Consider the following 23818-nt stretch of genomic DNA (forward strand, 5'->3'; position numbering starts at 1 on the left):
TTAATCTGAGAATCTGGCAGATGTTTTCTTAACTCCAGTCATCATATAAGATGATGGTGCTGTTGGTCAATAAGATTCGACAGTTGAAGGATTTGTTGGGCTTCAGTATAGGAATAATAACATGAGTGGTTCAGATTTTGATCTTGTTTTCCTGGATCATAATTTATTCACTATCTGCAATAAGAAAATGATGGTTTTCTAAAGTAAATGCCCAACATTGGGTAGTATGTATTGCCAAAGACAGGGGGCATACTGGAATTCAATGAATTACTTTCTGTAATACCTGTTCCGTAGAAAGAATTGAAAATGATTCTTCACGTATTATTGTCTGATAGTAACAATGATTTATCTGGCATAGCTGGTGGCGCAATTTTATCTTCAAAGTTTGTCAACCATGCAGAATTATCTGTTTTTGTAGTTGAGCCTAGTTTTTTACAGGGAAATTTTCACTTTCTTCGATACATTCATGCCGCATCTATTTCTAAGCGGCGTGAACTGTGCCGTCCATGACGTCCTATTCCCTTTTTCCAAAATCTGCTTCGCTTAGGCGTTAATGCTTCTTTATTTCTAGTAATTATCTAACATCTGATGATTCCTATACCCTATTAATACCGGAGACGTCGAGCTATAGCTGTTGAGCATTCCTCAGTCCCTCTAAGCTATGTAATGCATATTTCATGGTTGAACTGTAATCACAACAATGCACTGTCTGCCCCCGGTAGCTGTGTGGGCAGCGCGACAGAATGTCAATCCTAAGGGCCTGGGTTCGATTCCCCGCTGCTTCGGAGATTTTCTCCCCTTGTCCTAATCATCATCATTTCATCCCCACTGACGCGCAAGTCGCCGAAGTGGGGTCAAATCGAAAGATTTGCACCAGGCGAACGGTCTACCCGACGGGAGGCCCTAGTCCCGTGAAATTTATTTAACAATGCATTTCTTTAAATTTTATTTTTGTTTCTTTCTGTATTTGCTCAGTAAATATTCAGTTTGTTTTTGAAAGCGACGTGAGTGTACCGTAAAAGTTTTCAAGTTCCAGTTGTCAGGCAGAAGAAAAGGGGAGAAAAGTGTAACATTGATAGTTGATCTTCATCTTAGTGGCGAAGTGATTGCTGTCGCTGAATAATTACTCAGCACTTTTACATTGCCATCTGTGGCTCCTAATATTTGCCTTCCATGTGCATCGTTCATTTCACGTCACCACGTATGATGATTTGCGTTGAAGTCCTCGCTTATGAATAATGGAAGTTACAATGGCGTGAAGAGATTGTTAGATAAACAAATGGAACATCGAGTCAGCAACTCTGCTTGCAAGACCCCAAGTTTGTTTGGTCTGCTTTCTCGTTTCTCCAAATTACCATATGTCGTTGTACCCAACATAATGGTACATATTTCCCATGCTCTTGAAGAAGATAAAACGTATCTTATAATGACTGAATCATTTTCTAGGCGGGTATATCTGCAGTAATGCTAGTTGGGTACTATGAGGTGCTAAGGGAATACGAGCAGTTTGAAATTTTTGCTTTTGTGACGCATCATCTGTTTTGAAGCCTTTAGGTTACCTTGGGGTGCTACACTAAATGTAGTATATTCATTGGGAAGGCGAACCCTGAAGACCTAGAGAATCCAACTAAAAAGCCAACTTCGAACCGTCAATGTGATGCCTATGTAAAATATTACGCCTACTTAATTAAAAATTAAATATGAAGAGGATTCGTTCTTAAAGTGTGTCATATCTGAACTAACTCTGCACCCCTTGAGAAACATAAGTGGAGACAACTTACAACCTTGGCTATTACTTAAAAATCAGCCACATTCATCTCTAAAAAAAAAGCAGTTCTTCCCGTGGATCTTGAAAAGCCTCGTTGGCCATGGTCCATTGTTGAAGTAGAAGCGACTTCAGACGTAGCCCAAGGGATGTTGTTGTGACCCTTGTTGTTCATCTACCATCTTAATGAACTAATAGAGAATATTAATAGTATAAAACTTAGTTAAATTTCGCAGATGATGCTGTTGTCTGTAATGAAGTACTATCCGAAACACGGTGCTCAAATACCAAAAGAACTTGATAAAAATTGCAAATTCAGGCGTTACATGTTTAGAAATTTGAAATTGTGTCCTTCGAAAAACAAAGAAATGTATTATCGTTCGACTACAATACCAATTAATAAAAAGAGCAGTGAGTCAGCTTATCCAACTTCCTGGCTGTAACAATTTACAAGAATAAGGAAAACAATAGTCAGCTAGGTAAAGGAGGTGCCTAACTGTGGTACATCGGAAAGAGGCTGGGTAAATGTAGTGAGCAAGGAGAAAGGAAATTGCTTACAAAATACTCGTGTCATCCACCGTATAAAACTGTCCAAGTTTTGGGACTCATACCAAATGGAATTAACAAGGGATAGTAAACGAAAACAAAACAGGACAACATGAGTGGTCACAAGTTTTTTGAATCACGAGAAAGGGCCAAGGAAACTCTGAATAAATGTCAAGTGGTAGACGCTTAAAGACAAACGTAAACGAAGCCTACTTATAAAAGTTTTAAATATTGCAGGAAGTATCAGAGAATGTACTGCAGCTTCCTACGTACCTCTCCCATACGGACCGTGAAGACCAGACTACTCACAGCGGGCGCAGAGGCACTTAATCGGTTATTCCTTCCTCGCTTCGAACGAGAATGGAACGAGAAGGACTCTTAATAAGTGGCACAATGGGAAGTTGCTGTGCCATAACCCCTCATTCGAAAAAAAATTGAGACTGAATTCATAAAAAATAGAGAAAGGTGGTTTTAAAGGTTCGGATGTTCTATATAAGTTCCCCCCTGCCACTGAAGTACATCTACAGAACGTTCATATAACCACGTGAAATTGTGAAATTGACAAGAAACTCCTTCTTTGGGAAATTATTCAACTCGTGCGCCACATCGGAGAATGTACTTTATTCTCGGAATTTCGGACAGCATGCCCAGGTTAGCATGAGTAAAGCGAGAACGGAGAATATACTCACCTGAGAATCTTGTGAGCTTGAGTGAAAGAGTGAGGGAAGTTGCTCAACGCAAAGAAAATTCTCCGAATCATATGAGTAGAAGCATATAAGTTTCTTACAAACGGAGAGCGTTCTCCGTTTTTTGAAATGAGCTCTGTAGTATTCTTCGAGTTGAGGAATCTCTGTTGTGGTTCAGTTTTACCGAGCTTTTGCTAGTAAAACTGGCAGATTTTATGTTGCTCGGAAGAAATAAAATCATATATACACAGCCCAAAGAAATACTGAAGAGAGTAACTGTAGAAGTTTGCCGGCCGGAGTGGCCGAGCGGTTCTAGGCGCTTCAGTCTGGAACTGCGCGACCGCTACGGTCGCAGGTTAAAATCCTGCCTCGGGCATGGATGTGTGTGATGTCCTTAGATTAGTTAGGTTTAAGTAGTTCTATGTTCCATAGTGCTCAGAGCCATTTTTGTAGAGGTTTATACAGGTTTATCAACACAAATATTATTAGGCTGGTGAACTTCCTTCCCGAAAATCATTAAAGAATCACGGGTGATGTTTCAAAGAAGCGGAATGAAAACATTTTCGTGCTGTTTAGCAGACCCAGGTTTTCTGACTGGTGTAGCAGAAGACGGGTATACACGAGACGACTGTGTCGCAAATACACTCCTGGAAATTGAAATAAGAACACCGTGAATTCATTGTCCCAGGAAGGGGAAACTTTATTGACACATTCCTGGGGTCAGATACATCACATGATCACACTGACAGAACCACAGGCACATAGACACAGGCAACAGAGCATGCACAATGTCGGCACTGGTGCAGTGTATATCCACCTTTCGCAGCAATGCAGGCTGCTATTCTCTCATGGAGACGATCGTAGAGATGCTGGATGTAGTCCTGTGGAACGGCTTGCCATGCCATTTCCACCTGGCGCCTCAGTTGGACCAGCGTTCGTGCTGGACGTGCAGACCGCGTGAGACGACGCTTCATCCAGTCCCAAACATTCTCAATGGGGGACAGATCCGGAGATCTTGCTGGCCAGGGTAGTTGACTTACACCTTCTAGAGCACGTTGGGTGGCACGGGATACATGCGGACGTGCATTGTCCTGTTGGAACAGCAAGTTCCCTTGCCGGTCTAGGAATGGTAGAACGATGGGTTCGATGACGGTTTGGATATACCGTGCACTATTCAGTGTCCCCTCGACGATCACCAGAGGTGTACGGCCAGTGTAGGAGATCGCTCCCCACACCATGATGCCGGGTGTTGGCCCTGTGTGCCTCGGTCGTATGCAGTCCTGATTGTGGCGCTCACCTGCACGGCGCCAAACACGCATACGACCATCATTGGCACCAAGGCAGAAGCGACTCTCATTGCTGAAGACGACACGTCTCCATTCGTCCCTCCATTTACGCCTGTCGCGACACCACTGGAGGCGGGCTGCACGATGTTGGGGCGTGAGCGGAAGACGGCCTAACGGTGTGCGGGACCGTAGCCCAGCTTCATGGAGACGGTTGCGAATGGTCCTCGCCGATACCGCAGGAGCAACAGTGTCCCTAATTTGCTGGGAAGTGGCGGTGCGGTCCCCTACGGCACTGCGTAGGATCCTACGGTCTTGGCGTGCATCCGTGCGTCGCTGCGGTCCGGTCCCAGGTCGACGGGCACGTGCACCTTCCGCCGACCACTGGCGACAACATCGATGTACTGTAGAGACCTCACGCCCCACGTGTTGACCAATTCGGCGGTACGTCCACCCGGCCTCCCGCATGCCCACTATACGCCCTCGCTCAAAGTCCGTCAACTGCACATACGGTTCACGTCCACGCTGTCGCGGGAGGCTACCAGTGTTAAAGACTGCGATGGAGCTCCGTATGCCACGGCAAACTGGCTGACACTGACGGCGGCGGTGCACAAATGCTGCGCAGCTAGCGCCATTCGACGGCCAACACCGCGGTTCCTGGTGTGTCCGCTGTGCCGTACGTGTGATCATTGCTTGTACAGCCCTCTCGCAGTGTCCGGAGCAAGTATGGTGGGTCAGACACACCGGTGTCAATGTGTTCTTTTTTCCATTTCCAGGAGTGTATTTTCAGCTTTTCAGCATAATTTTTTCCCAAATCTTAAGTCTTATAATTTGCTAAGTTCAGAATAAGTAGGTGAATCAGAAAAATGAGGAACTAGTTGATTACAAAGCTAGCGATAAGTTTCTCGTACTGAAACCGCACGGACCACCGCTTAAGTACTTGACGAGTGTGCGGACCATTACGCGTCAGCTTTAACCAAAATTAACTCTGATAGAGCTCCGGAATGGAGTAAATGGAAATGTGATATATTCTTACGACTTCATTCGCATACTGTGTTCACCTGTCTTTAATAACAGAAAAGATTCTCGTATATTTAAAATTCTTGTGCATCTTCGGGAAATCTATTTTCGTAAATTTTCTTATTAATAGGTCTAAATAATTTGTTGCTCCACATAAAACTAAAATCGGAACGTAAAACCTCTCTTACAGAACACATTGATGCTTCATTGTCCATCTGTCCGACTGTTCAAAACCCTTTTTCTCAGGAACGCTTTGACGAATCAAATTTAAATTTATGTCATATATTAAGGGCTATTGTTCCTTGGAGACGAAAAATGTGAAACTTCCAAGTCAATGCAACTAAGAGATATGGCCATTCAAAATGGTTCAAATGGCTCTGAGCACTATGGGACTTAACATCTGAGGTCATCAGTCCCCTAGAACTTAGAACTACTTAGACCTAACTAACCTAAGAACAGCACACAACACCCAGTCATCACGAGGCAGAGAAAATCCCTGACCCCGCCGGGAATCGAACGCGGGAACCCGGTATGGCCATTAAGTCGCATACGTTGATACTCGCAAACTCACTTGTCAATACATATAAGGTACTCCCTTTAGCCGTATAAGTACTGAAATTCGGCAAGGAGAAAGGTTTCACTGTACAGGTAAAGGAAAAAATCAGAAAACTGTTAATCTATAATTATATGGCAAGAAAGAAAACATTTCTTTTGTCATTTTTATTCGAGTTCAGACTTGAAATTAACACGTTCTCATATGTCTGGGAATCCTTGGGACCGATATATTGCCAGTATAAATGTCGATAACAGGAAACATTAGACGAGATCGTCGATTGTCAAATGCATAAACTGCCTCTATACACAATTATATGGAACTGCCGACGCACGGGGAAGTCGAGTGGTCTGAGGCGCCTTGTCACGGTTTGCGCGGCTCCCCCCGTCGGACGTTCGAGTCCTCCCTCGGGCGTGTGTGTGTGTGTGTGCTGTCCTTAGCGTAAGTTATTTCCAGTTAGATTAAGTATTGTGTAAGCTTAGGCACAGATGACCTCAGCAGTTTGGTCCCATAATACCTTATCACAAATTTATATCGAACTCGCAGTGCGCTAGTGCCACTCGGATTTGGCCAATTTTTTATTCCTACGACTCATTGCCTCGAATGTCGGTTCGATCACGAAAGTGTTTACCTTTCATGTCAATTTCTGCAGTTTGTCGTTTTGCGGTACGATAGTACCGATAACACCAAGTCTCGTCACTCATGATGATTATCTCCAGGAAACAATTGACCACCTTTTGGATTTCAAACAAGTTGCGAAAGGCGTCCATGCGTCGTTGTATTTGTTCGGGAGTGAAGGTGTGCCGGATTTACTTTCCTAATAATTTTTCCACCTTCAAAACACAATGAAGAGCTAAAGTAACTAGTACACCTGCCTAATATCGATAGGGCCCCCGTGAACACGCAGAAGTATCGCAACACGATGTGACATTGACTCGATTAATGTCTGAAGTAGTGCTGGATGGAACAGACACCATAAATCCTGCGAGGCTGTCCATAAATCCGTAATAGTACGTGACGTTGGAGACTTCTGAACTGCACATTGGAATGCATCCCAGATACGCTATAATGTTCATGTCTGGTAAGTTTGGTGGCCAGCGGAAGTGTTTAAACTCAGTGTGTTCCTGGAGCTATTCTGTAGCAATACTGGACGTGTGGGGTGTCGCATTGTGCTGCTGGAATTCCGCAGGTCCGTCGGAAAGCACAATGGACGTGAATGGATGCATCTGATCAGACAGGATGCTTATGTACGTGTCACTTGTCAGAGTCGTATCTAAGTCGCATCTAGACGTATCAGTGGTCCTATTTCACTCCAGCAGCACACACCTAATTCCATACAGAGCCTCCAACAGCTTGAACAGTCCCCTGCTGACATGCAGGTCCATGGATTCATGAGGTTGTCTTCATATCCGTACACGTCCAGCCACTCGGTACAATTTGGAACGAGACTCGTCCGAGCAACAAACATGTTTACACTCATCAAGTGTCCAGTGTCGGTGTTGACGGACCCAGGCGAGGCGTAAAGCTTTGTGTCGTGTGGTCATCAAGGGTACAAGAGTAGGCCTTCGGCTCCGAAAGCCCATATCGACGACGATTCGTTGAATGGTTTGCACGCTGACACTTGTTCATGGCCCAGCACGGAAATCTGTACCAATTTTCGGAAGGGTTGCACTTCTGTCTCGTTTAACGATCCTCTCATAAGTCGTTGGTCCCGTTCTTGGAAGATCTTTTTCCAGGAACATCAATGTAGGAGATTTGATGTTTTCCAAGATTCCTGATATTCACGGCATACTTGTGAATTGGTCGTACAGGAAAGTCCACACTTCATCGGTACCTCGGAGATGCTGTGTCCCATCGCTCGTGGACCGACTAAACTCACTTAAATGTTGATGACATGCCGTTGTAACAGCAGTAACCGATGTAACAGCTGCGCCAGACACTTGTTGTCTTATTTTGCCTGTTTACATACCTCTGTATGTGAATGGTTCAAATGGCTCTGAGCACTAAGGGACTTAACATCTGTGGTCATCAGTCCCCTAGAACATAGAACTAATTAAACGTAAATAACCTAAGAACATCACACACATCGATGCCCGAGGCAGGATTCGAACCTGCGGCCGTAGCGGTCACGCGGTTCCAGATTGAAGCGCCTAAAACCGCACGGCGACACCGGTCGGCTCTGTATGTGAATATGCGTGCCTATACCAGTTTCTATGACGCTTCAGTGTAATATGCATAATTAACTGACCTCTTCATTTAGAGATGTTGAACCACTGCGAGTTGTGACGCTAGCATACTGACACCTTACTTCACTGACTACTGAAATCGGTTGTTTACGTATTTTAGTTGAAGCTGTCACTCAGCGTTGACGTTGCTTATACGTCATATATAAAATCAGTCTCGGAACTTTTTGGGCCGGCAGTGTACACTTTGCAGTAATTTATAGAACGTTTGTGGAAATGTGGATAAACTGATTGTTTGTCTCCATGTTGCAGGCGAGTACAGCTGCCTTAAAGTGGAGCTGGTGTTTAAACGCGAGTTCCGCTACTACATGGTGCACATCTACATTCCGACTTTCATGCTGGTGATAGTGTCGTGGCTGTCTTTCTGGCTGGATCAGAGGGCCATCACGGCACGGACGTGCCTGGTGGTCACCACGGTGCTCACCATCACCATCCAGACCTCTGGCGCCAGAGCGTCGCTGCCCGTCGTCAACTACGTCATGGCCGTCGAGGTGTGGCTCGGCATGTGCGTCGCGTTCGTGTTCGCCGCCCTGCTGCAGCTCGCGCTCGTCAACTACCTGGCCCGCAGCGAGGCGCGCCGAGGCGCCGCCAAGCGCCACAACCGCCTCGTCGGCCCGGAGCACTCCGCGCAGCTGGAGGAGATCAGCGAGGCTCTCGTCGAGGACGGCAGCGCGGCATTCGCTATGGTAAGCGCACTGCCTGTGAGCTGCTCACACAGAAACGCTCAAAAATAACACTGACGTCACAGAAGTCATGTGACAGCGCCGTACACGTATACAGATGGCGGTAGTGTCGCGTACACTGGGTACAAAAAGGCAGTGCATTAGCGGACCTGTCACCTAACCGCCGTGGCCGAGTGGTTCTAGGCGCTTCAGTCCGGAACCGCGCTGTAGCTACGGTCGCAGGTACGAATCCTGCCTCGGGCAGGGATGTGTATGATGTCCTGAGGTTAGTTAGGTTTCAGTATTTCTAAGTCTAGGGGACTGCTGACCTCAGATGTTAAGTCCTATAGTGCTTAGAGCCATTTCAACCATTTTTTGGGGGAACTGTCGTTTGTTCTCAGGCAGTTCATGTGAAATTGTTTCCGACGTGATTATAGCTACAAGACGGGAATGAACAGACACTGAACGTGGAACGGTAGTTGGAACTAGACGCATGGGATATTCCATTTCGGAAATCGTTAGGGAATTCAATATTACGAGACAAACAGCGTGAAGAGTGTGCCGAGAATACCAAATTTCTGACGTTATATCAGTGTCAGTGGTAATAGGCTGGCAACACTGACTGCAATAAGTGCAGGAATCAATGTGGGACGTACGATGAACGGATCCGTTGGGCAGTAGACGACCGCCCCGACTGCCTCTGCTAACACCACGTCATAGTGTGCAGCGCCTCGTGGCCAAATCGGTTGTATTCCAGACGACTGGCCTGGTCAGACTGTCCCGATTTCAGTTGGTAAGAGCTGTTGGTAGGGTTCGAGTGTGAAGCAGGCCCCACGCACCCACGGACCTAAGTTGTCAACGAGGCACTGTGCAAGCTATAATGGCTCATAATAGTGCTGGCTGTATTTAAATGCAATTGAATGTGGCCTCCGGTCCCAGTGAACCGTTCGTTGACTAGAAATGCTTATATTCGACATCTTGGAGATCGTATGCAGCCATTCATTGACTTCGCGTTCCCAAACACAGCTGTTCGGATTGTTATGAAGAACATTCTTGACAATTAGAGCCAATGGTTTCTCCACCCATACCTCCCGCAGTCAATCCCATCATATATTTATATGACATAATCGAAAGTTCAATTCGTGCATAACATCCTGCACCAGCAACACTTTCGCAATTTATGAACGGCTACAGAGGCAACATATCTTAATATTTCTGCAGCAGACTTTCATCGGATTCTTGAGTGCATGACACGTCGAGTCATTGCACTACACCGACCACTAGCAGGTCCGCCACGATACTACCAAGTATTCCATAACTTATCACTTCAGCGTATTGTCAGGTACAGATATGTGGTCGATATTAGAACCCGCTGACAGACGCGAAGAGATATCCAGATGTAATGAAACCAAACTCCTGGAGATACTGTCTAACTCTCGCATAGTATAACGGATGTTTTTCCCCACCTATGCCATGGTGGCTTGTTTCATCCTCTTGGCGGCCGCAGATGCTATATTATGAGTAATGTGGGCATAGTATGCCGGTCCCGACATGTGTGCAAAAATGCGACAGCACGCAACAGTTCGTTTCTCTTGCGGCGGAGTTCATCAAAATCACGTGTTCTGTTGACCATCTCCTCTTCTTAGAGGTACCAGATGTGCTGTCTGTGTCGTTCCCGATGTAACAACTGCTTCATTGGTTCACGGGTGTCGCGTCGTATAATGTTGTGGAGGCTGCACTATGTTTCAACGAGACAGCTGCTCGTCATCTTCAGGTGCATACTATGGATTGCTATGGGTAGCCCTTTGTCTCCCAATAAAACAATTATTACGTTGAGAAAGACTCAAACAGTACTGAGATAAAGCTAATCACAAATTCAATATTTTCAGTGAAATAGGTTCAGTTAAATCATATTAGCACACTTCTAACGATCTACAACAGCATTGACGTTGGGGCGCGTCAGGTCTGAAGGAGGCTCTGCACAAAGACAGAAAACGAGAGAAATAGGAAAGTATGGAGGAGATGAGTTTTGATTATACAGGGTGTTACAAAAAGGTACGGCCAAAGTTTCAGAAACCATTCCTCACACACAAATAAAGAATGGATGTTATGTGGACATGTGCCCGGAAACGCTTAATTTCCATGTTAGAGCTCATTTTATTTTCGTCAGTATCTTCTTCCAACTACGCTCAAATAAGCACGTTATCATGATTTCATACGGGATACTCTACCTGTCTGCTAGAACATGTGCCTTTACAAGTACGACACAACATGTAGTTCACGCACGATGGGGCTCCTGCACATTTCAGTCGAAGTGTTCGTACCCTTCTCAACAACAGATTCGGTGACCGATGGATTGATAGAGGCGGACCAATTCCATAGCCTCCACGCTCTCCTGACTTCAACCTTCTTGACTTTCATTTATGGGGGCATTTGAAATCTCTTGTCTACGCAATCCCGGTACCACATGTAGAGACTCTTCGTGCTCGTATTGTGGACGGCTGTGATACAATACGCCATTCTCCAGGGCTGCATCAGGGCATCAGGGATTCCATGCGACGGAGTTGGATGCATGTATCCTCGGTAACGAAGGACATTTTGAACATTTCCTGTAAGAAAGTGTTTGAAGTCACGCTGGTTCGTTCTGTTGCTGTGTGTTTCCATTCAATGATTAATGTGATTTGAAGAGAAGTAATAAATTGAGCTCTGACATGGAAAGTAAGCGTTTCCGGACATATGTCGACATAACGTATTTTCTTTCTTTGTGTGTGAGGAATGTTTCCTGAAAGTTTGGCCGTACCTTTTTGTAACACCCTGTATATGGGGGCAGAAATTTGCAATATACGGTCCATATTGGCAAGTCTTACAAGGTTTCACTGTGGATGACAATGTATTAAACCGCATCCCCACTGAAGGACAACGACGTCGCTGTTGTTACCGTCCAGCGCTGTTCTCAACAATGCGCCCGAGGGCAGACTAGAACTCATTGGCTGCTGGGGGTCATATAAGGAAGTACACACGATTGATAAAATTTGAGGAACCTTCCGTTGTGACGTGCAGCTCTCTAGCGATTGAATGGAGTCAATAAATTGTCGCTTATTAGACAAAACTGTGAAAAAGAGAAACAATATAACACTTAGTTAAAACAATTTATATAAGACCCAAGTAGTACAGAGACTTATTAATGGAATCAATACGCAATTACAGAAAAAAACTTAAAGGTAATATTACCACGATTAAATACAAATAATACAGACACTACTGTATACCTTAAGCACAAATGATAACAAACATTGACAACAACGTATATAAAAGTAAATGCAGCACGATAATATTCACACACAAATAAACACATAGAACAGCAAATATATTGATAAAAAGACTTACTCCTAGCATGCAGAAAAAGGAATACATTCGCCTCACACTTTCAACCAGCAACATCAAAACCGAATACCGAGGAACAACTAGGTACATATCGCTTGCATCCTCAAAATTGTGGATCTGTGAACGTAGAGATGACATGTAGGAATTCCAATACGCTGTTTACGGAATACATCCGAATGTCGGTGTATGGCCTTGGGTCAACAAATACGGAACAAGATATGAAGGGTGTAAGGATGAACCTTAACAAAAAGCTACGTACACCTGCATTAAGTTTTCGTTACAAGCAAAGCAAGCGAAAGGCAACAGAAATGCTTCTTGAGAGGAGTTGGATTTGTATCAACACAGTTTCATCCTCTTCCTTCAGTCTCATAAATACACATGCTTTTGTTTATGATCAATGCAGAATTTTTCTTTATCCTGGGATTACAAAATTAAAAAAAATTCTCTTTCATAAATAGCATTTCGTTTGGGTGAGAAATCTCCTTACATATCAGTCTGGATCTATGAAGGCAGAAATAAGTAACTAACAAAATAAAATATGCCAATGAAAAGTGTATGAAGGTACTCGTTTCAATTATGTCAACAAGATGGAGGATGATGGGAAATTCAAAAATTAAAAATGGTGGGAAATTAAAAAATTAAAGAAGGTGAGTGTTGGAAAATTAAAAAAAAATATGTTAAGCAGGTGAATATGGAAAATATAAAAATCGAGGACGGCAGATGGCAGTAAATGTAAAGAAAACTGCAACATAACAGTAAATATTCTTCAGGCAATCGCAGTGCTTGATGGCAGTATTCGATTATTTATCATAATATTTTCATAGGAACACACACACACACACACACACACACACACACACACACACACACACACACACACATTACAGAGCACTAAAAAGGACCTGAATTTTTTTGCATCTTAAAAGTATTTATACAAAAGTTACGGAAAGTGTGTGACTTACAGTATTTCAAACCACTTTACCGAGAGCTTAAAAGTGTCCAAACGCTCTAATTTTCTTGTGGAGTCATATTCAAAAGTATTTGATCAAGAAATTTTTAAGTGTGTATTTTGCACTATTTCAAAATAATTTTCAGAGTGCTCAAAAGTATCCGAATACTCTGTATTTATTGTGTCGTATTCAAAAGTATTTACCTAAAAGTTACGTAAAATGGCACTAGCGTACGTTCATAGCTCGATTTCTGGTATAAGGCGCAATGGAGCCTCAAATTAATTATCTTCCACGCGTAAATTGCTCTACGAAGCCTGTCAAGCGTCACAAGGCAAGAAGGCAGGCGTTGTCAACACTGAGCATTTAGCTTGTCCCGACAGTCTTGTCTAGCCGACGTACAATGCTTTTGACTCTCAGCTCAGTGTAATATGACGCCCATGATGCATTGAAAAACACACATGAGTACTATTAACTTATAGCTTAAATTGCACTTGTTGACGAGTGTTTAGGTAAACAATGTTATTCTCACGTCAAAACTCGTCTCTTACTACTCAGAAATATTCGTAATTTTACACATATTTCGCTAGTATAGCTTACTACTGAAAAGAACAAGCAATGTTGACTACAAAATTCTTGGATAATGGAGTTTTCAGTCCTGTATTATTGCATTAGTTTTTGATGCAACAAACTTCAATAGTGACGTTATTACAATGACTGTAATCATTTTCGATAAATGTGCCGGCTGGTATGGCTGAGCGGTTCTAGGCGAATCAGTCTGGAACCGCGCGACAGCTACGGTCGCAGGTTCGAATACTGCCTCAGGCATGGATATATGTGATGTCCTTAGGTTAGTTGGGTTCAAGTAGTTGTAAGTTCTAGGGGACTGATGACCTCAGATGTTAAGTCCCATAGTGCTCAGAGCCATTTGAATCATTCGATAAATGTCTCTCCTTACCTTGCAAACATTGGATATATGAAATCAAGCTCAGAATCGTTTTGACGATAAGGTGAGCTGTAGAAACACAGGTTCAAGTTTACAGAACTTTAATAAATTTATAAAGCTCTCGTTAATGGTATACCAAAAAAGTAAACATTTGATTTCTTTTTTTACATTTATGTTTCTAGAGCGGTATGTTTTTTAATTAAACTTGTGACATTTCAAAATATTTTACACAATGATGAAAATATCCAAACACTCCGAATATTTTTTTGCACCATATTCGAAAGTATATATCAAAAAGTTAGGTAAAGTATGTACATTGCTGTATTTCGAAGTACTTTACAAAGTGCTCAGAAGTATCTGAAAGCACTTAATTTGTTATGTCATATTCGAAAGTATTAACATAAAGAAACACTCGAAATCGAGTATAGTCAGATTTCCCGTTTAGGGCACAACGGAACCTCAAGTTAATTATTTTCCACATCTAAATTGTTCATTGATGCTTATTTAGTGTTACAGGGCATGTAGGCTGGCATTGGCGAGACCTAACTCGCTCACTGAGCGTTTTGCTTGTTCCGACAAGTCTTGTCCTTCTACTGTTAAACAGCAAGAGCTACGTTTTATCAGCAGGGACGTTCGATCAGCAGTAGTGCTAATGTGCGTTGCGCAATGCGGCCGGCCGCGGTGGTCTTGCGGTTCTAGGCGCGCAGTCCGGAACCGTGCGACTGCTACGGTCGCAGGTTCGAATCCTGCCTCGAGCATGGATGTGTGTGATGTCCTTATGTTAGTTAGGTTTAGGCAGTTCTAAGTTCTAGGAGACTAATGACCACAGCAGCTATGTCCCATAGTGCTCAGAGCCATTTGAACCATTGTTGCGCAATGCGGCATGGTGTCAAGTCACACCGAGCTGAGAGTCAAATGCATTACGATGTCAGCAAGACAAGACTTGTCGGAATAAACAACACGTTCAGAGAGTCAGTTGGGCCTCGCCGATGCCAGCCTACACGCTTTGTGCCAGTTGATAAGCATCACCGAACAATTTTGATGTGGGAAATAATTAAATTGAGGCTCCGTTGTGCCTTGAACGGGAAATCGAACTATGTATGGATGCAAGTTCTGATTTATGTTACTACGTTCGAATATGAAACAAAAAAAATCAGGGCATTGGGACACTTACGAGCACCTTGTAAAGTACTTCTAAATACTGCAAGGTACATACTTTGCCTAACTTTTCGATAAATACTTTCGAATATGGTGCAAAATATATTCAGATCCTTTGGATACCTTTGAGCACTGTGCACCGCACTTTGAAAGACGCCAATTGCCGCCCGGGATTAGCCGATCGGTCTAAGTCGCAGCAGCCACGGACTGTGTGTCTGGTTCCGGCGAAGGTCCGAGTCCTCCCTCGGGCATGGGTGTGTTTGTCCTTACGATGATTTATGTTAAGTAGTGTGTAAGCTTAGGGACTGATGAACTTAGCAGTTAAGTCCCGTAAGATTTCACACACACAAACACACACACACACACACACACACACACGCACACACACCAATTTTCACCCTTTACGTAATATTTTGGATGAATAGTTCTGAATAAGAAGTACAGAAAAAGTTGTGAGTGTTCTAAAACCTTTGAGAATTCTTTAAGGTATCCTGTGTGTTTGTGTGTGTGTGTGTGTGTGTGTGTGTGTGTGTGTGTGCGTGCGTGCGCGCGCGCGTGAGCGTGTATGGTTATAAAGTTTTAGCATTGCAGGAAACTGGCGTGTGCTTACGATAATTATTTTGATAGGCAACAGAATACTGTCGCTTTGCACTGTGGTTGGCTGAAAAACATTTCCCGCCCTGTTACATATTTTTTAACGTTTCCCACTGCCTTGGATTGTTAAATCTCCTGTCCACCACCATCCTCTATACTTTTTAAATTTCTGGTCACAGGGCATCTTTAATTTTTAAATTTCCTGCAATACACCACCTTAAGTTTCTAAATTTATCGCTGTCTTCTATCTTCAGTGTTAATATTTGGAGACGCGGTATAATCGACTGTCTGTCTAATGGAGCAGCAACTCATGTATGCTCATTTGTACTGCCGACACGGTGCGTAGTAACAGTAGCGAGGCAACAATAGACGGGCCAAATCCAAATTTGACCCTTCTGATACTGTCCAGGACTATTCCCTTATACGATCTGATGTCAATCTGAACTCAGAAATACTACGCACTTTTCCAGTTTTGGTGGTTTAGAGCACTACATAAAAGTACTCTCTGCTTTACCGAGTTAAAGAGTTTCAATTTGTTTGGATTTTTGACGGCACAAGCCACACCCAGTATAAGCAGTCGAAAAACACCAGCCTTCATATCTCTGTCACTACTAGGTTTTGGCTTAGTATGACAGATATTCCCACAAAAATTTGGTCGGTTCTTACAATTTATTTGTAGCAGTTGCTGCGACATAAACATTGCAAGAGATTTTGAAACTAACTAACCAATCCTGTTGAAACCTGAGACTGTGCTGCACTCATACAGGTGAATTAACAACGGTACAGCATGGTACAGGATATATTATATAACTTCAGACATTCTTGTGAGCATCGCGGATTCTCTGCAACAACAGTTTTCAATAAGTTTAATTTATTGTATGTAAATACTCGATAATAATATTGTGTTTATACATGTCTGACTACATAGTCACTACCACTAACACACGTAATGCCCAGGGGATGTATCATAATGCATCAATCATAATTCGAAATACTAGGTTCATATCAGCAGACTACAGTCAACTCTAATTTCACCTGTACTCTAAATGTGGACTGATCGTTATACAACTGAACCCCTAGAAGAGATCTCGTTTTATAATTTCATTTTTTATATTATACAGCGCGATTCCACTGTCCCTACCAATTGGTTTTATGCAACCAGCAACACTTCCAAAAACCAAGAGTGTGAGCTTCATATTCCCTCGCTCGCTATGGGGAAACAATTCGGCCTACCGGGAAATTAACAGGACCTTTTTGTAGGAAATTTAGCGAAATGTAACTTTGTAGTGGGATATGTGTTCGCTGGAGGCCACGGTTAAAATGTCCTGTTTATTTTTTCTGTGGGACTAACAGCTTGCGCGAGAAAATATGAAAACCTCGCGCATGGTTTTTACAGTCGTTGCGGGTTGCGTAAAACTCACAGGGGCAACTGGATCACCCCGTATATGGCACTGAACGGCACGAGCGACTTCTGTGGCTGGAAGTGACGGGCGGCGGCGCTTGTTGCAGAAGCTGCTGGAGGAGCAGTCCAACAGCCCTACGGCTGACAAGGAGGCGGCGGCCCAGGGCGGAAGGTGCTCACCGCGGCAGTGGTGGCGTGCATGGATGGCCAGCTTCCCCACGGGATCTCAGCGGGCCGACGCCGCATCGCGCGTCCTCTTCCCTCTGGCCTTCTCCCTGTTCTGCCTCGTCTACTGGTGCGTCAACGCCTCCGGATAACGGAAACACCAGTTACTCGTCAGTGTCCTACGTTGGTAGTAGAAGTAACCGCCACACATATTTACAGACGCACAAGCATTTGTACCTATTATAGGATGAAAAATAAGTATTATAGTACTGTATAATTCTTTACTCATTATTACTCTTATGTATCGACATTACTTTGCGATGGAAATTTCGCTATATGTACTGCCAATGAATGTATATGGTTATAAAACTACTGATTTACAAGATTCGATATACCAGGACGAAGACATTAAGAGAACGAAGATGTGTGATTGAACGTATCTGGTCCAGAATTTTGACTTTCTTTCTAGCGAACTGATATTTAGGCCCTAATTAAAATATAAATCAGCAGCACGAACTATCTGTACTAAAGTGCATGTGTCAAACTCCAAAATTTCTCCATTGGTTAGTGCTGCCATATGCATAGAAATATTGAACTGTAGAAGTACAAGATTAAATTGTAAAAAGATGTTACAGGAGATCTTTGATTTCAAATCTAATTTTATCTGTAGATGGCATGTTGAAGGTCACCATGGCTGAACAGTAGAATGGGATGACTATGACAGAACTCTTTGATATTAAATTCATATCAGTGTTCATTCCCATTGTCAATTCTAAATTGAGACTATTCTACGTAAAATGGTTGCAGTACATTAATGCATATGGAAACGCATTACTGATCGTTTGTTGTTTGGCTTTATAGCCATACTGTGAAGAGTAACTTCAAATAATAAAACCTGAAAATGAAAATAGAAATTTTATTCATTAAAAAAAGTAGCAGGATAACTTTATTTCAGTGCACTTACGTTGAAATGAGTTTTTGGAAGTTCATATTTCGTTGTAATTTCTGATTACAATAATATTACAAAATTTTCAGGTAAAATATGAACTGGAAAAGATTTCCAACTGAGAAATGTAAGTCACCAGCTTACAACGAATTTAATAACGGAACAGATGACACAAAGAGACGGTACAGGGCAGAGAAATACAGTCTGTTCGTGTGCATGCCAGCGTGATTGTACCTGTGTCTCTTTGTATATGTAACAGAAAGATTGTTGACGAGTTTACTAAAATAGGGTGAAATCAATTTTGGAGAATGAGTTAATCTAAGAAACCATAAAATACAACGTATGCTAAAATTCTCACCCATGTACCTCCACTCCATGTAGAGTGTTTACATGAGTCGGTACACATACAATGACACAGATGACAATATAATAGATATTTAACAGATAATGGACGGCCGATGCGAGCGGTTCTAGGGGCTTCAGTCTGGAACCGCGCGACCACTACGGTCGCAAGTTCGAATCCTGCCTCGGACATGGATGTGTGTGATGTCCTTACGTTAGTTAGGTTTAAGTAGTTCTAAGTTCTTGGCGACTGATGACCTCACATGTTAAGCCCAATAGTACTCAGAGCCATTTGAACTATCTGAAACATTTAACAGATATTGCTGCAATACTGAACAGAATAAGTAATGCAAATGTATTATGAACGGCTTGTTTTCTGAGTGCGTGCGCTACGATAGCATAGCGATACGCTATGATTCTTGAAGGTCTTCCGAACCAAAAACTCCTAGGAATACACTGTGTGTGTTTCTGGTTTACTAGTTACGTCATACTGATCTAACTGATTGTAATGCACTATGTGATCAAAAGTATTTGGGAAAACCTATGTAACGGGGAATCAGCCACTGGATACCACGAACGGCGGGCCAGTCAGTATAAAAGCAGGCAGGGAGCACTGTGTTGTCAGTAGAGAAGCAGCAACAGCAGAATGGGGCGGTCAGCAGAGCTCAGAGACTTCGAACGTGGACTTTTAATTGGATTTGAAGTGGAAACGCGAAGCAACAAAGGCAGCTAAACCGAGATCTCCCAGACCTCATGTACTCAAGGACAGTGACCGTTGAGCAACGCGGAGGGTAGCTGTAAAAATCGCATGAAATCACCAGAAGGAAGCGCTCGTGAGTTCCAGAGTGTTACAGCACTCTAGCTAGCATAATGACTGCACGTAGAAAGTTAGAAGAATGGGGAACATAGGTTGAGAGGCTTGCGGGCTTTCAAATAGAAATGAAATAGTGTGGTTGCCCTCAACTACGTACCCTCAGACTCAAAGATGAAATATTAAAATTTTGGCTGCTTTCGTTGCCTAGGGTCTGGGATACGTAGTTGCCGCATTACAAGCCAAATACTGCTGCGTCTACAGTATACAATATGAATATACACATGAATCGAATGGTCGAAGGTTCCCATTACTCGGCAATTGCGAATTTTGAATGTTATATAGAAACTTATAAAAGAAAGACCGCAATTAAGTAGGTTCTGCAGGTACCATGTTAATGACTTTAAATGATGGGTACGATAGCAGAAGTACCTTTAAGAATGCCCTTTATTACTGTAAGACGTCTATAGTCCAGCAATTAAATAAATTATAAGTTGAATAACAGGTAAACAATACATTCCTACTTCACGTAATTACTTATGAACAACAACATAGTTCACGAGATATTCACTTCTAAACGCGTTATACGTCTTCACTGCAAAAGCCATAGAAATCTCACAAGTGCACAAGTCGGCTCTACGAAATATTTCTATCCTTGCGGCAACAAGCAGAACTACTTCACTCTCCGAGTCTTTCTGTATCCGTACGTCGCGCCTTCAAGTGCAGCACTCCTGCGTGTCCTGTGCGACTGTCCCTCACGCCGCACTGATCAGAACTGCCCCGTCCTCTCTCCGAACGGTGCTCCATCCCCACTTCGGTAGTCGCCTTCTGTAGTAACGAGCGCAATGAAACACATTCGAAATACTGGATTTACATTTAAATAACTTGAAATTAAATAAATATTCCTACGGCTGGACCATAAACACTCTCTAACACACATTATTTAATACATACACAAATTAAATAAACATATATCAAATGAATAGCAACAAAAGGTAGGCCAGTAGCCAAATGTCTATGTGCTTTCTAAAACACAGTAAATATTTAACCAGTTTCTACATAAATAGTATATATCGGATATAAACAAAGACATAGACGCATAAATATATTTATAAGCATGCTGTTACCGTTTTTTCGTGTAACTATGGAGTACTTATGACCTGACGCGATCGATAGTAATCGGCCAGTTTGACCTCCAATAACTCATATACTATTCAAGTTACATACCTGTAATTTATAGCAATTTCGGTTTACACTAACAGCCTTCTAAAGACACGTCCGTCGACAAAATCGGATGAACCGTTTAGATTTTGGAAATTCGTTATTGCGTGTTACTTGTATTATTTATCGTCAGATACTAAACTTTCGACTAAAAAGATATTGAAAATCTGATTACACAGTCAGAATCATCGTGCAAATAATGGTAATGTACATGTTTCGTTTTGAGGTATCATGATTCCTCTGGCTACTATTAATTTCTATATGAACTGTGAAATGTCTACCGTTAAGGTCTTACAAGGTCCACCATCTTTGGAACTCCCGGCATGTCTCCTTCATCGACACAGCGTCACCATGGAATTTCGAGTCACATGGTCGCTGGACCACGCGCTGGCGCTACCACTCTTGTCAGGGACCATGCAGTCGGCTTACCTCACAAGCTCCTCATAAGCCACACATTTCTGTAGTCAGCACTAAACGATGCTTGAGGTGATGTAAAAAGCGACGCCAGTGGACAGTGGATGACGGGAAGTGAGTGATTTGGATTCATGAATTATGCTATATCCTGTGGCTGTCCGATGGAAGTGTTTAGGTGTGGTGAATGCTTGGAGTACATTACCTGCCATACGTGTAGTGCCAACAGTAATATACAGAGAAAGTGGCGTTACGTTATGAGGGTGTGTTTTGTGGTTAGGGTGTGTTCTCCTTATTGCGCTTAAGGAAACTTTAAATGTGGAAGTATATACAGATATTTTACTGTACTGTGTACTGTATACAGCAGAGGAACAGTTTGGAGACTATGACTGCTTGTCTCAAAGTGACACGGGACTCTTCCATAAAGCAGCATCTGTGAAGCAGTGTTTTCAGTACAATTAAATTCCTGAAACAGACCAGCTTGCCCAGAGTCGTGGTGTGTACCAATAGAACAGCTTTGCGATGAGTTGTCACGTCAACTACTCTCCAGAACTCAATGTATAACATCACAATCTTCTCTGGTTTCGGCTGTTGATGAACATCTGGCAACCCTTCATCCAAAGACATTCAAATACCTCATTGAAAGTCCGCAGCAAAGCAGCGAAATGTGTACATACCTCACATTAATGTCCACCAATAGGTGTACAGATTATAATGATCAGGTAGTGTATATAGAGTGTGTTCCATTTATTTTAACCACCCCAAATAACTTTTTATCGAAAAGCTAAGTATAAGGATGTATCAAGTAATGCCAGGGGCACATTAACCCTTATGATTTCCTTTCTTGTAACTTGTAACCTGGTTTGTTGGAAGGACGTGAACAGCAAGGCTTCTTTTTTTCAAATAGCACTCTTCATTTTTTATTTGGTAATCCATTTCTTCTCTTCAAGATCCGTTCAAAAATGAATCACAGTACACCATTCTCGTAAACTTGACGTTATGGAAAACGTCATACAAAACTGACTTTGATTCTCCTATACTAGCACACAGTTCAGGCACTTACCCACTTCCAGAATGAGATTTTCACTGTGCAGCGGAGTGTGTGCTGATATGAAACTTCCTGGCAGATTAAAACTATGTGCCGGACCGAGACGAACTCGGGACCTTTGCCTTTCGCGGGCTACTGCTCTACAATAGATGTGAATATAATACTCTTTGATAAAAAGAAATTGTAGACGAACACAGTGCATAGAATATGGGGCCTCTAAATCTGATGTAGTATTCAATAACTCTGTAAGCTTCACTTTTCATACTTACAAACACGGAGCACACGAAACAAACTTTGTAACACTAAGCAAAAGCAAGAAAATTTAACAAAATAATTTATGTTGTTATTTAACTTTCTGAGGACGTGGAGCAGTTTAAGACTGCATTAGCTCTCATGATGGAAAAAAGATTTCACTCAAGTTTCCAAAGACTCATACTACCACTTCTTTAATTGTGCAGTCACTCGGAAAGTTCATGGGCTACGAACAAGACCCTAATATAGCTAACATGATGAAGGCAGTGGTGGATGGCTAACGCACGTAGTTTAACTGAACACAAATGTTAAACAAATGCAAAGAAAACACTTATTCCATCATTATTAAAGTTCTAATAAAAACTCTTTACATTGCCTGTAAGTGATAAAGTGCTGTAGCGGTAACACTGAAGAATAATACGCAACTGAGGCTCTTCATCCAATTTTGTGTACAAATCTCTTCTTGGCGATGTCCAAATAATTCTGAACATTCCACAACATGGAACGTTGCAATGTACAGTCGTAATTTCCACCTGAGTCTCAGATGGTAGATAATTGAGCCTTGCCTTCTACACCAGGTTGTGAATATTTCAATAGTATCCACAGACTAGTGACTGCCCTACAGTTGTTTTGCTCACTAAAGGCCGTAAATACATTTTTTCGCACGTTTTCAGCTCCCAGGCAATGAGGGGCGTCCATTCAAGTTTTCCTATCGTTTATAATTCTATGCATGAACCAGTGATGGTACATAAAATGTTTGTCACATTTAAAGTACAAAAGGAAATCAATATCTTAATAACATTCAGTATAATGTGTACACAAAAGTGAAACCATACAAAAGTTAATATTTTCAAAATTAGTGTAAATGTTGTTGTGGCAGCATCTACGGCAGAAACACTGGTTTTACAATCTAAATAGAAGTAAGACTCTTAACGTAGATAGCTTGTACCAAAATATTTGAGGTGTTTGGAAGAGCCAGCCACGACGAAATTCCCTCTGATTTTTAGAAGAATGTAATAATTCTATTTCCAAAGACGGCTGGTGGTAACAAACGTAAATATTACCGCTCCATGAGTTTAATAAGTCATGATTGCGAAACATTTACACAGACACTCTATAGAAGAATGGAAAGCTTGCTAGAAGCTCACCTCGTGGAAGATCAGCTTGGGTTTCAGAGAAATGGAGACACACTTGAGACAATACTGGTCCTACGATTTATCACAGAAGGTAGGATGAAGAAAGGCAAACCTACGTTTATAGCATTTGTAGATTTAGAGAAAGTTTGACAATGTTAGCTGGACTGAATTGTTTGTAATTTTGCAGTAGGAAGAACAAAATATAGGCAGCGAAAGGGTACTTACAACCTGTACAGAAACCAGACTGCAGCTACAAATGTAGAAGGACATAAAAGACAAACAGTTATTGAGAATGGA

At 42.4% G+C, this 23818-nt stretch overlaps 1 protein-coding gene across 1 annotated transcript in view; it reads left to right on the top strand.

The window, feature by feature from the left end:
* LOC126269352 (glutamate-gated chloride channel-like) overlaps nucleotides 1-17986 on the top strand; it is a 128132-nt gene extending 110146 nt beyond the window's left edge. Inside the window, exons 9-10 of the mRNA XM_049973988.1 lie at nucleotides 8349-8782; nucleotides 17297-17986. Coding sequence (XP_049829945.1) covers nucleotides 8349-8782; nucleotides 17297-17506 — 644 coding nt within the window. The 3' untranslated portion in view covers nucleotides 17507-17986. The remainder of the gene's footprint in view (nucleotides 1-8348; nucleotides 8783-17296) is intronic.
* The last annotated feature ends 5832 nt before the right edge of the window (nucleotides 17987-23818 follow it).

This window comes from Schistocerca gregaria, chromosome 1, assembly GCF_023897955.1.
Source record: "Schistocerca gregaria isolate iqSchGreg1 chromosome 1, iqSchGreg1.2, whole genome shotgun sequence".
NCBI classification, from domain to species: Eukaryota; Metazoa; Arthropoda; class Insecta; order Orthoptera; family Acrididae; genus Schistocerca; species Schistocerca gregaria.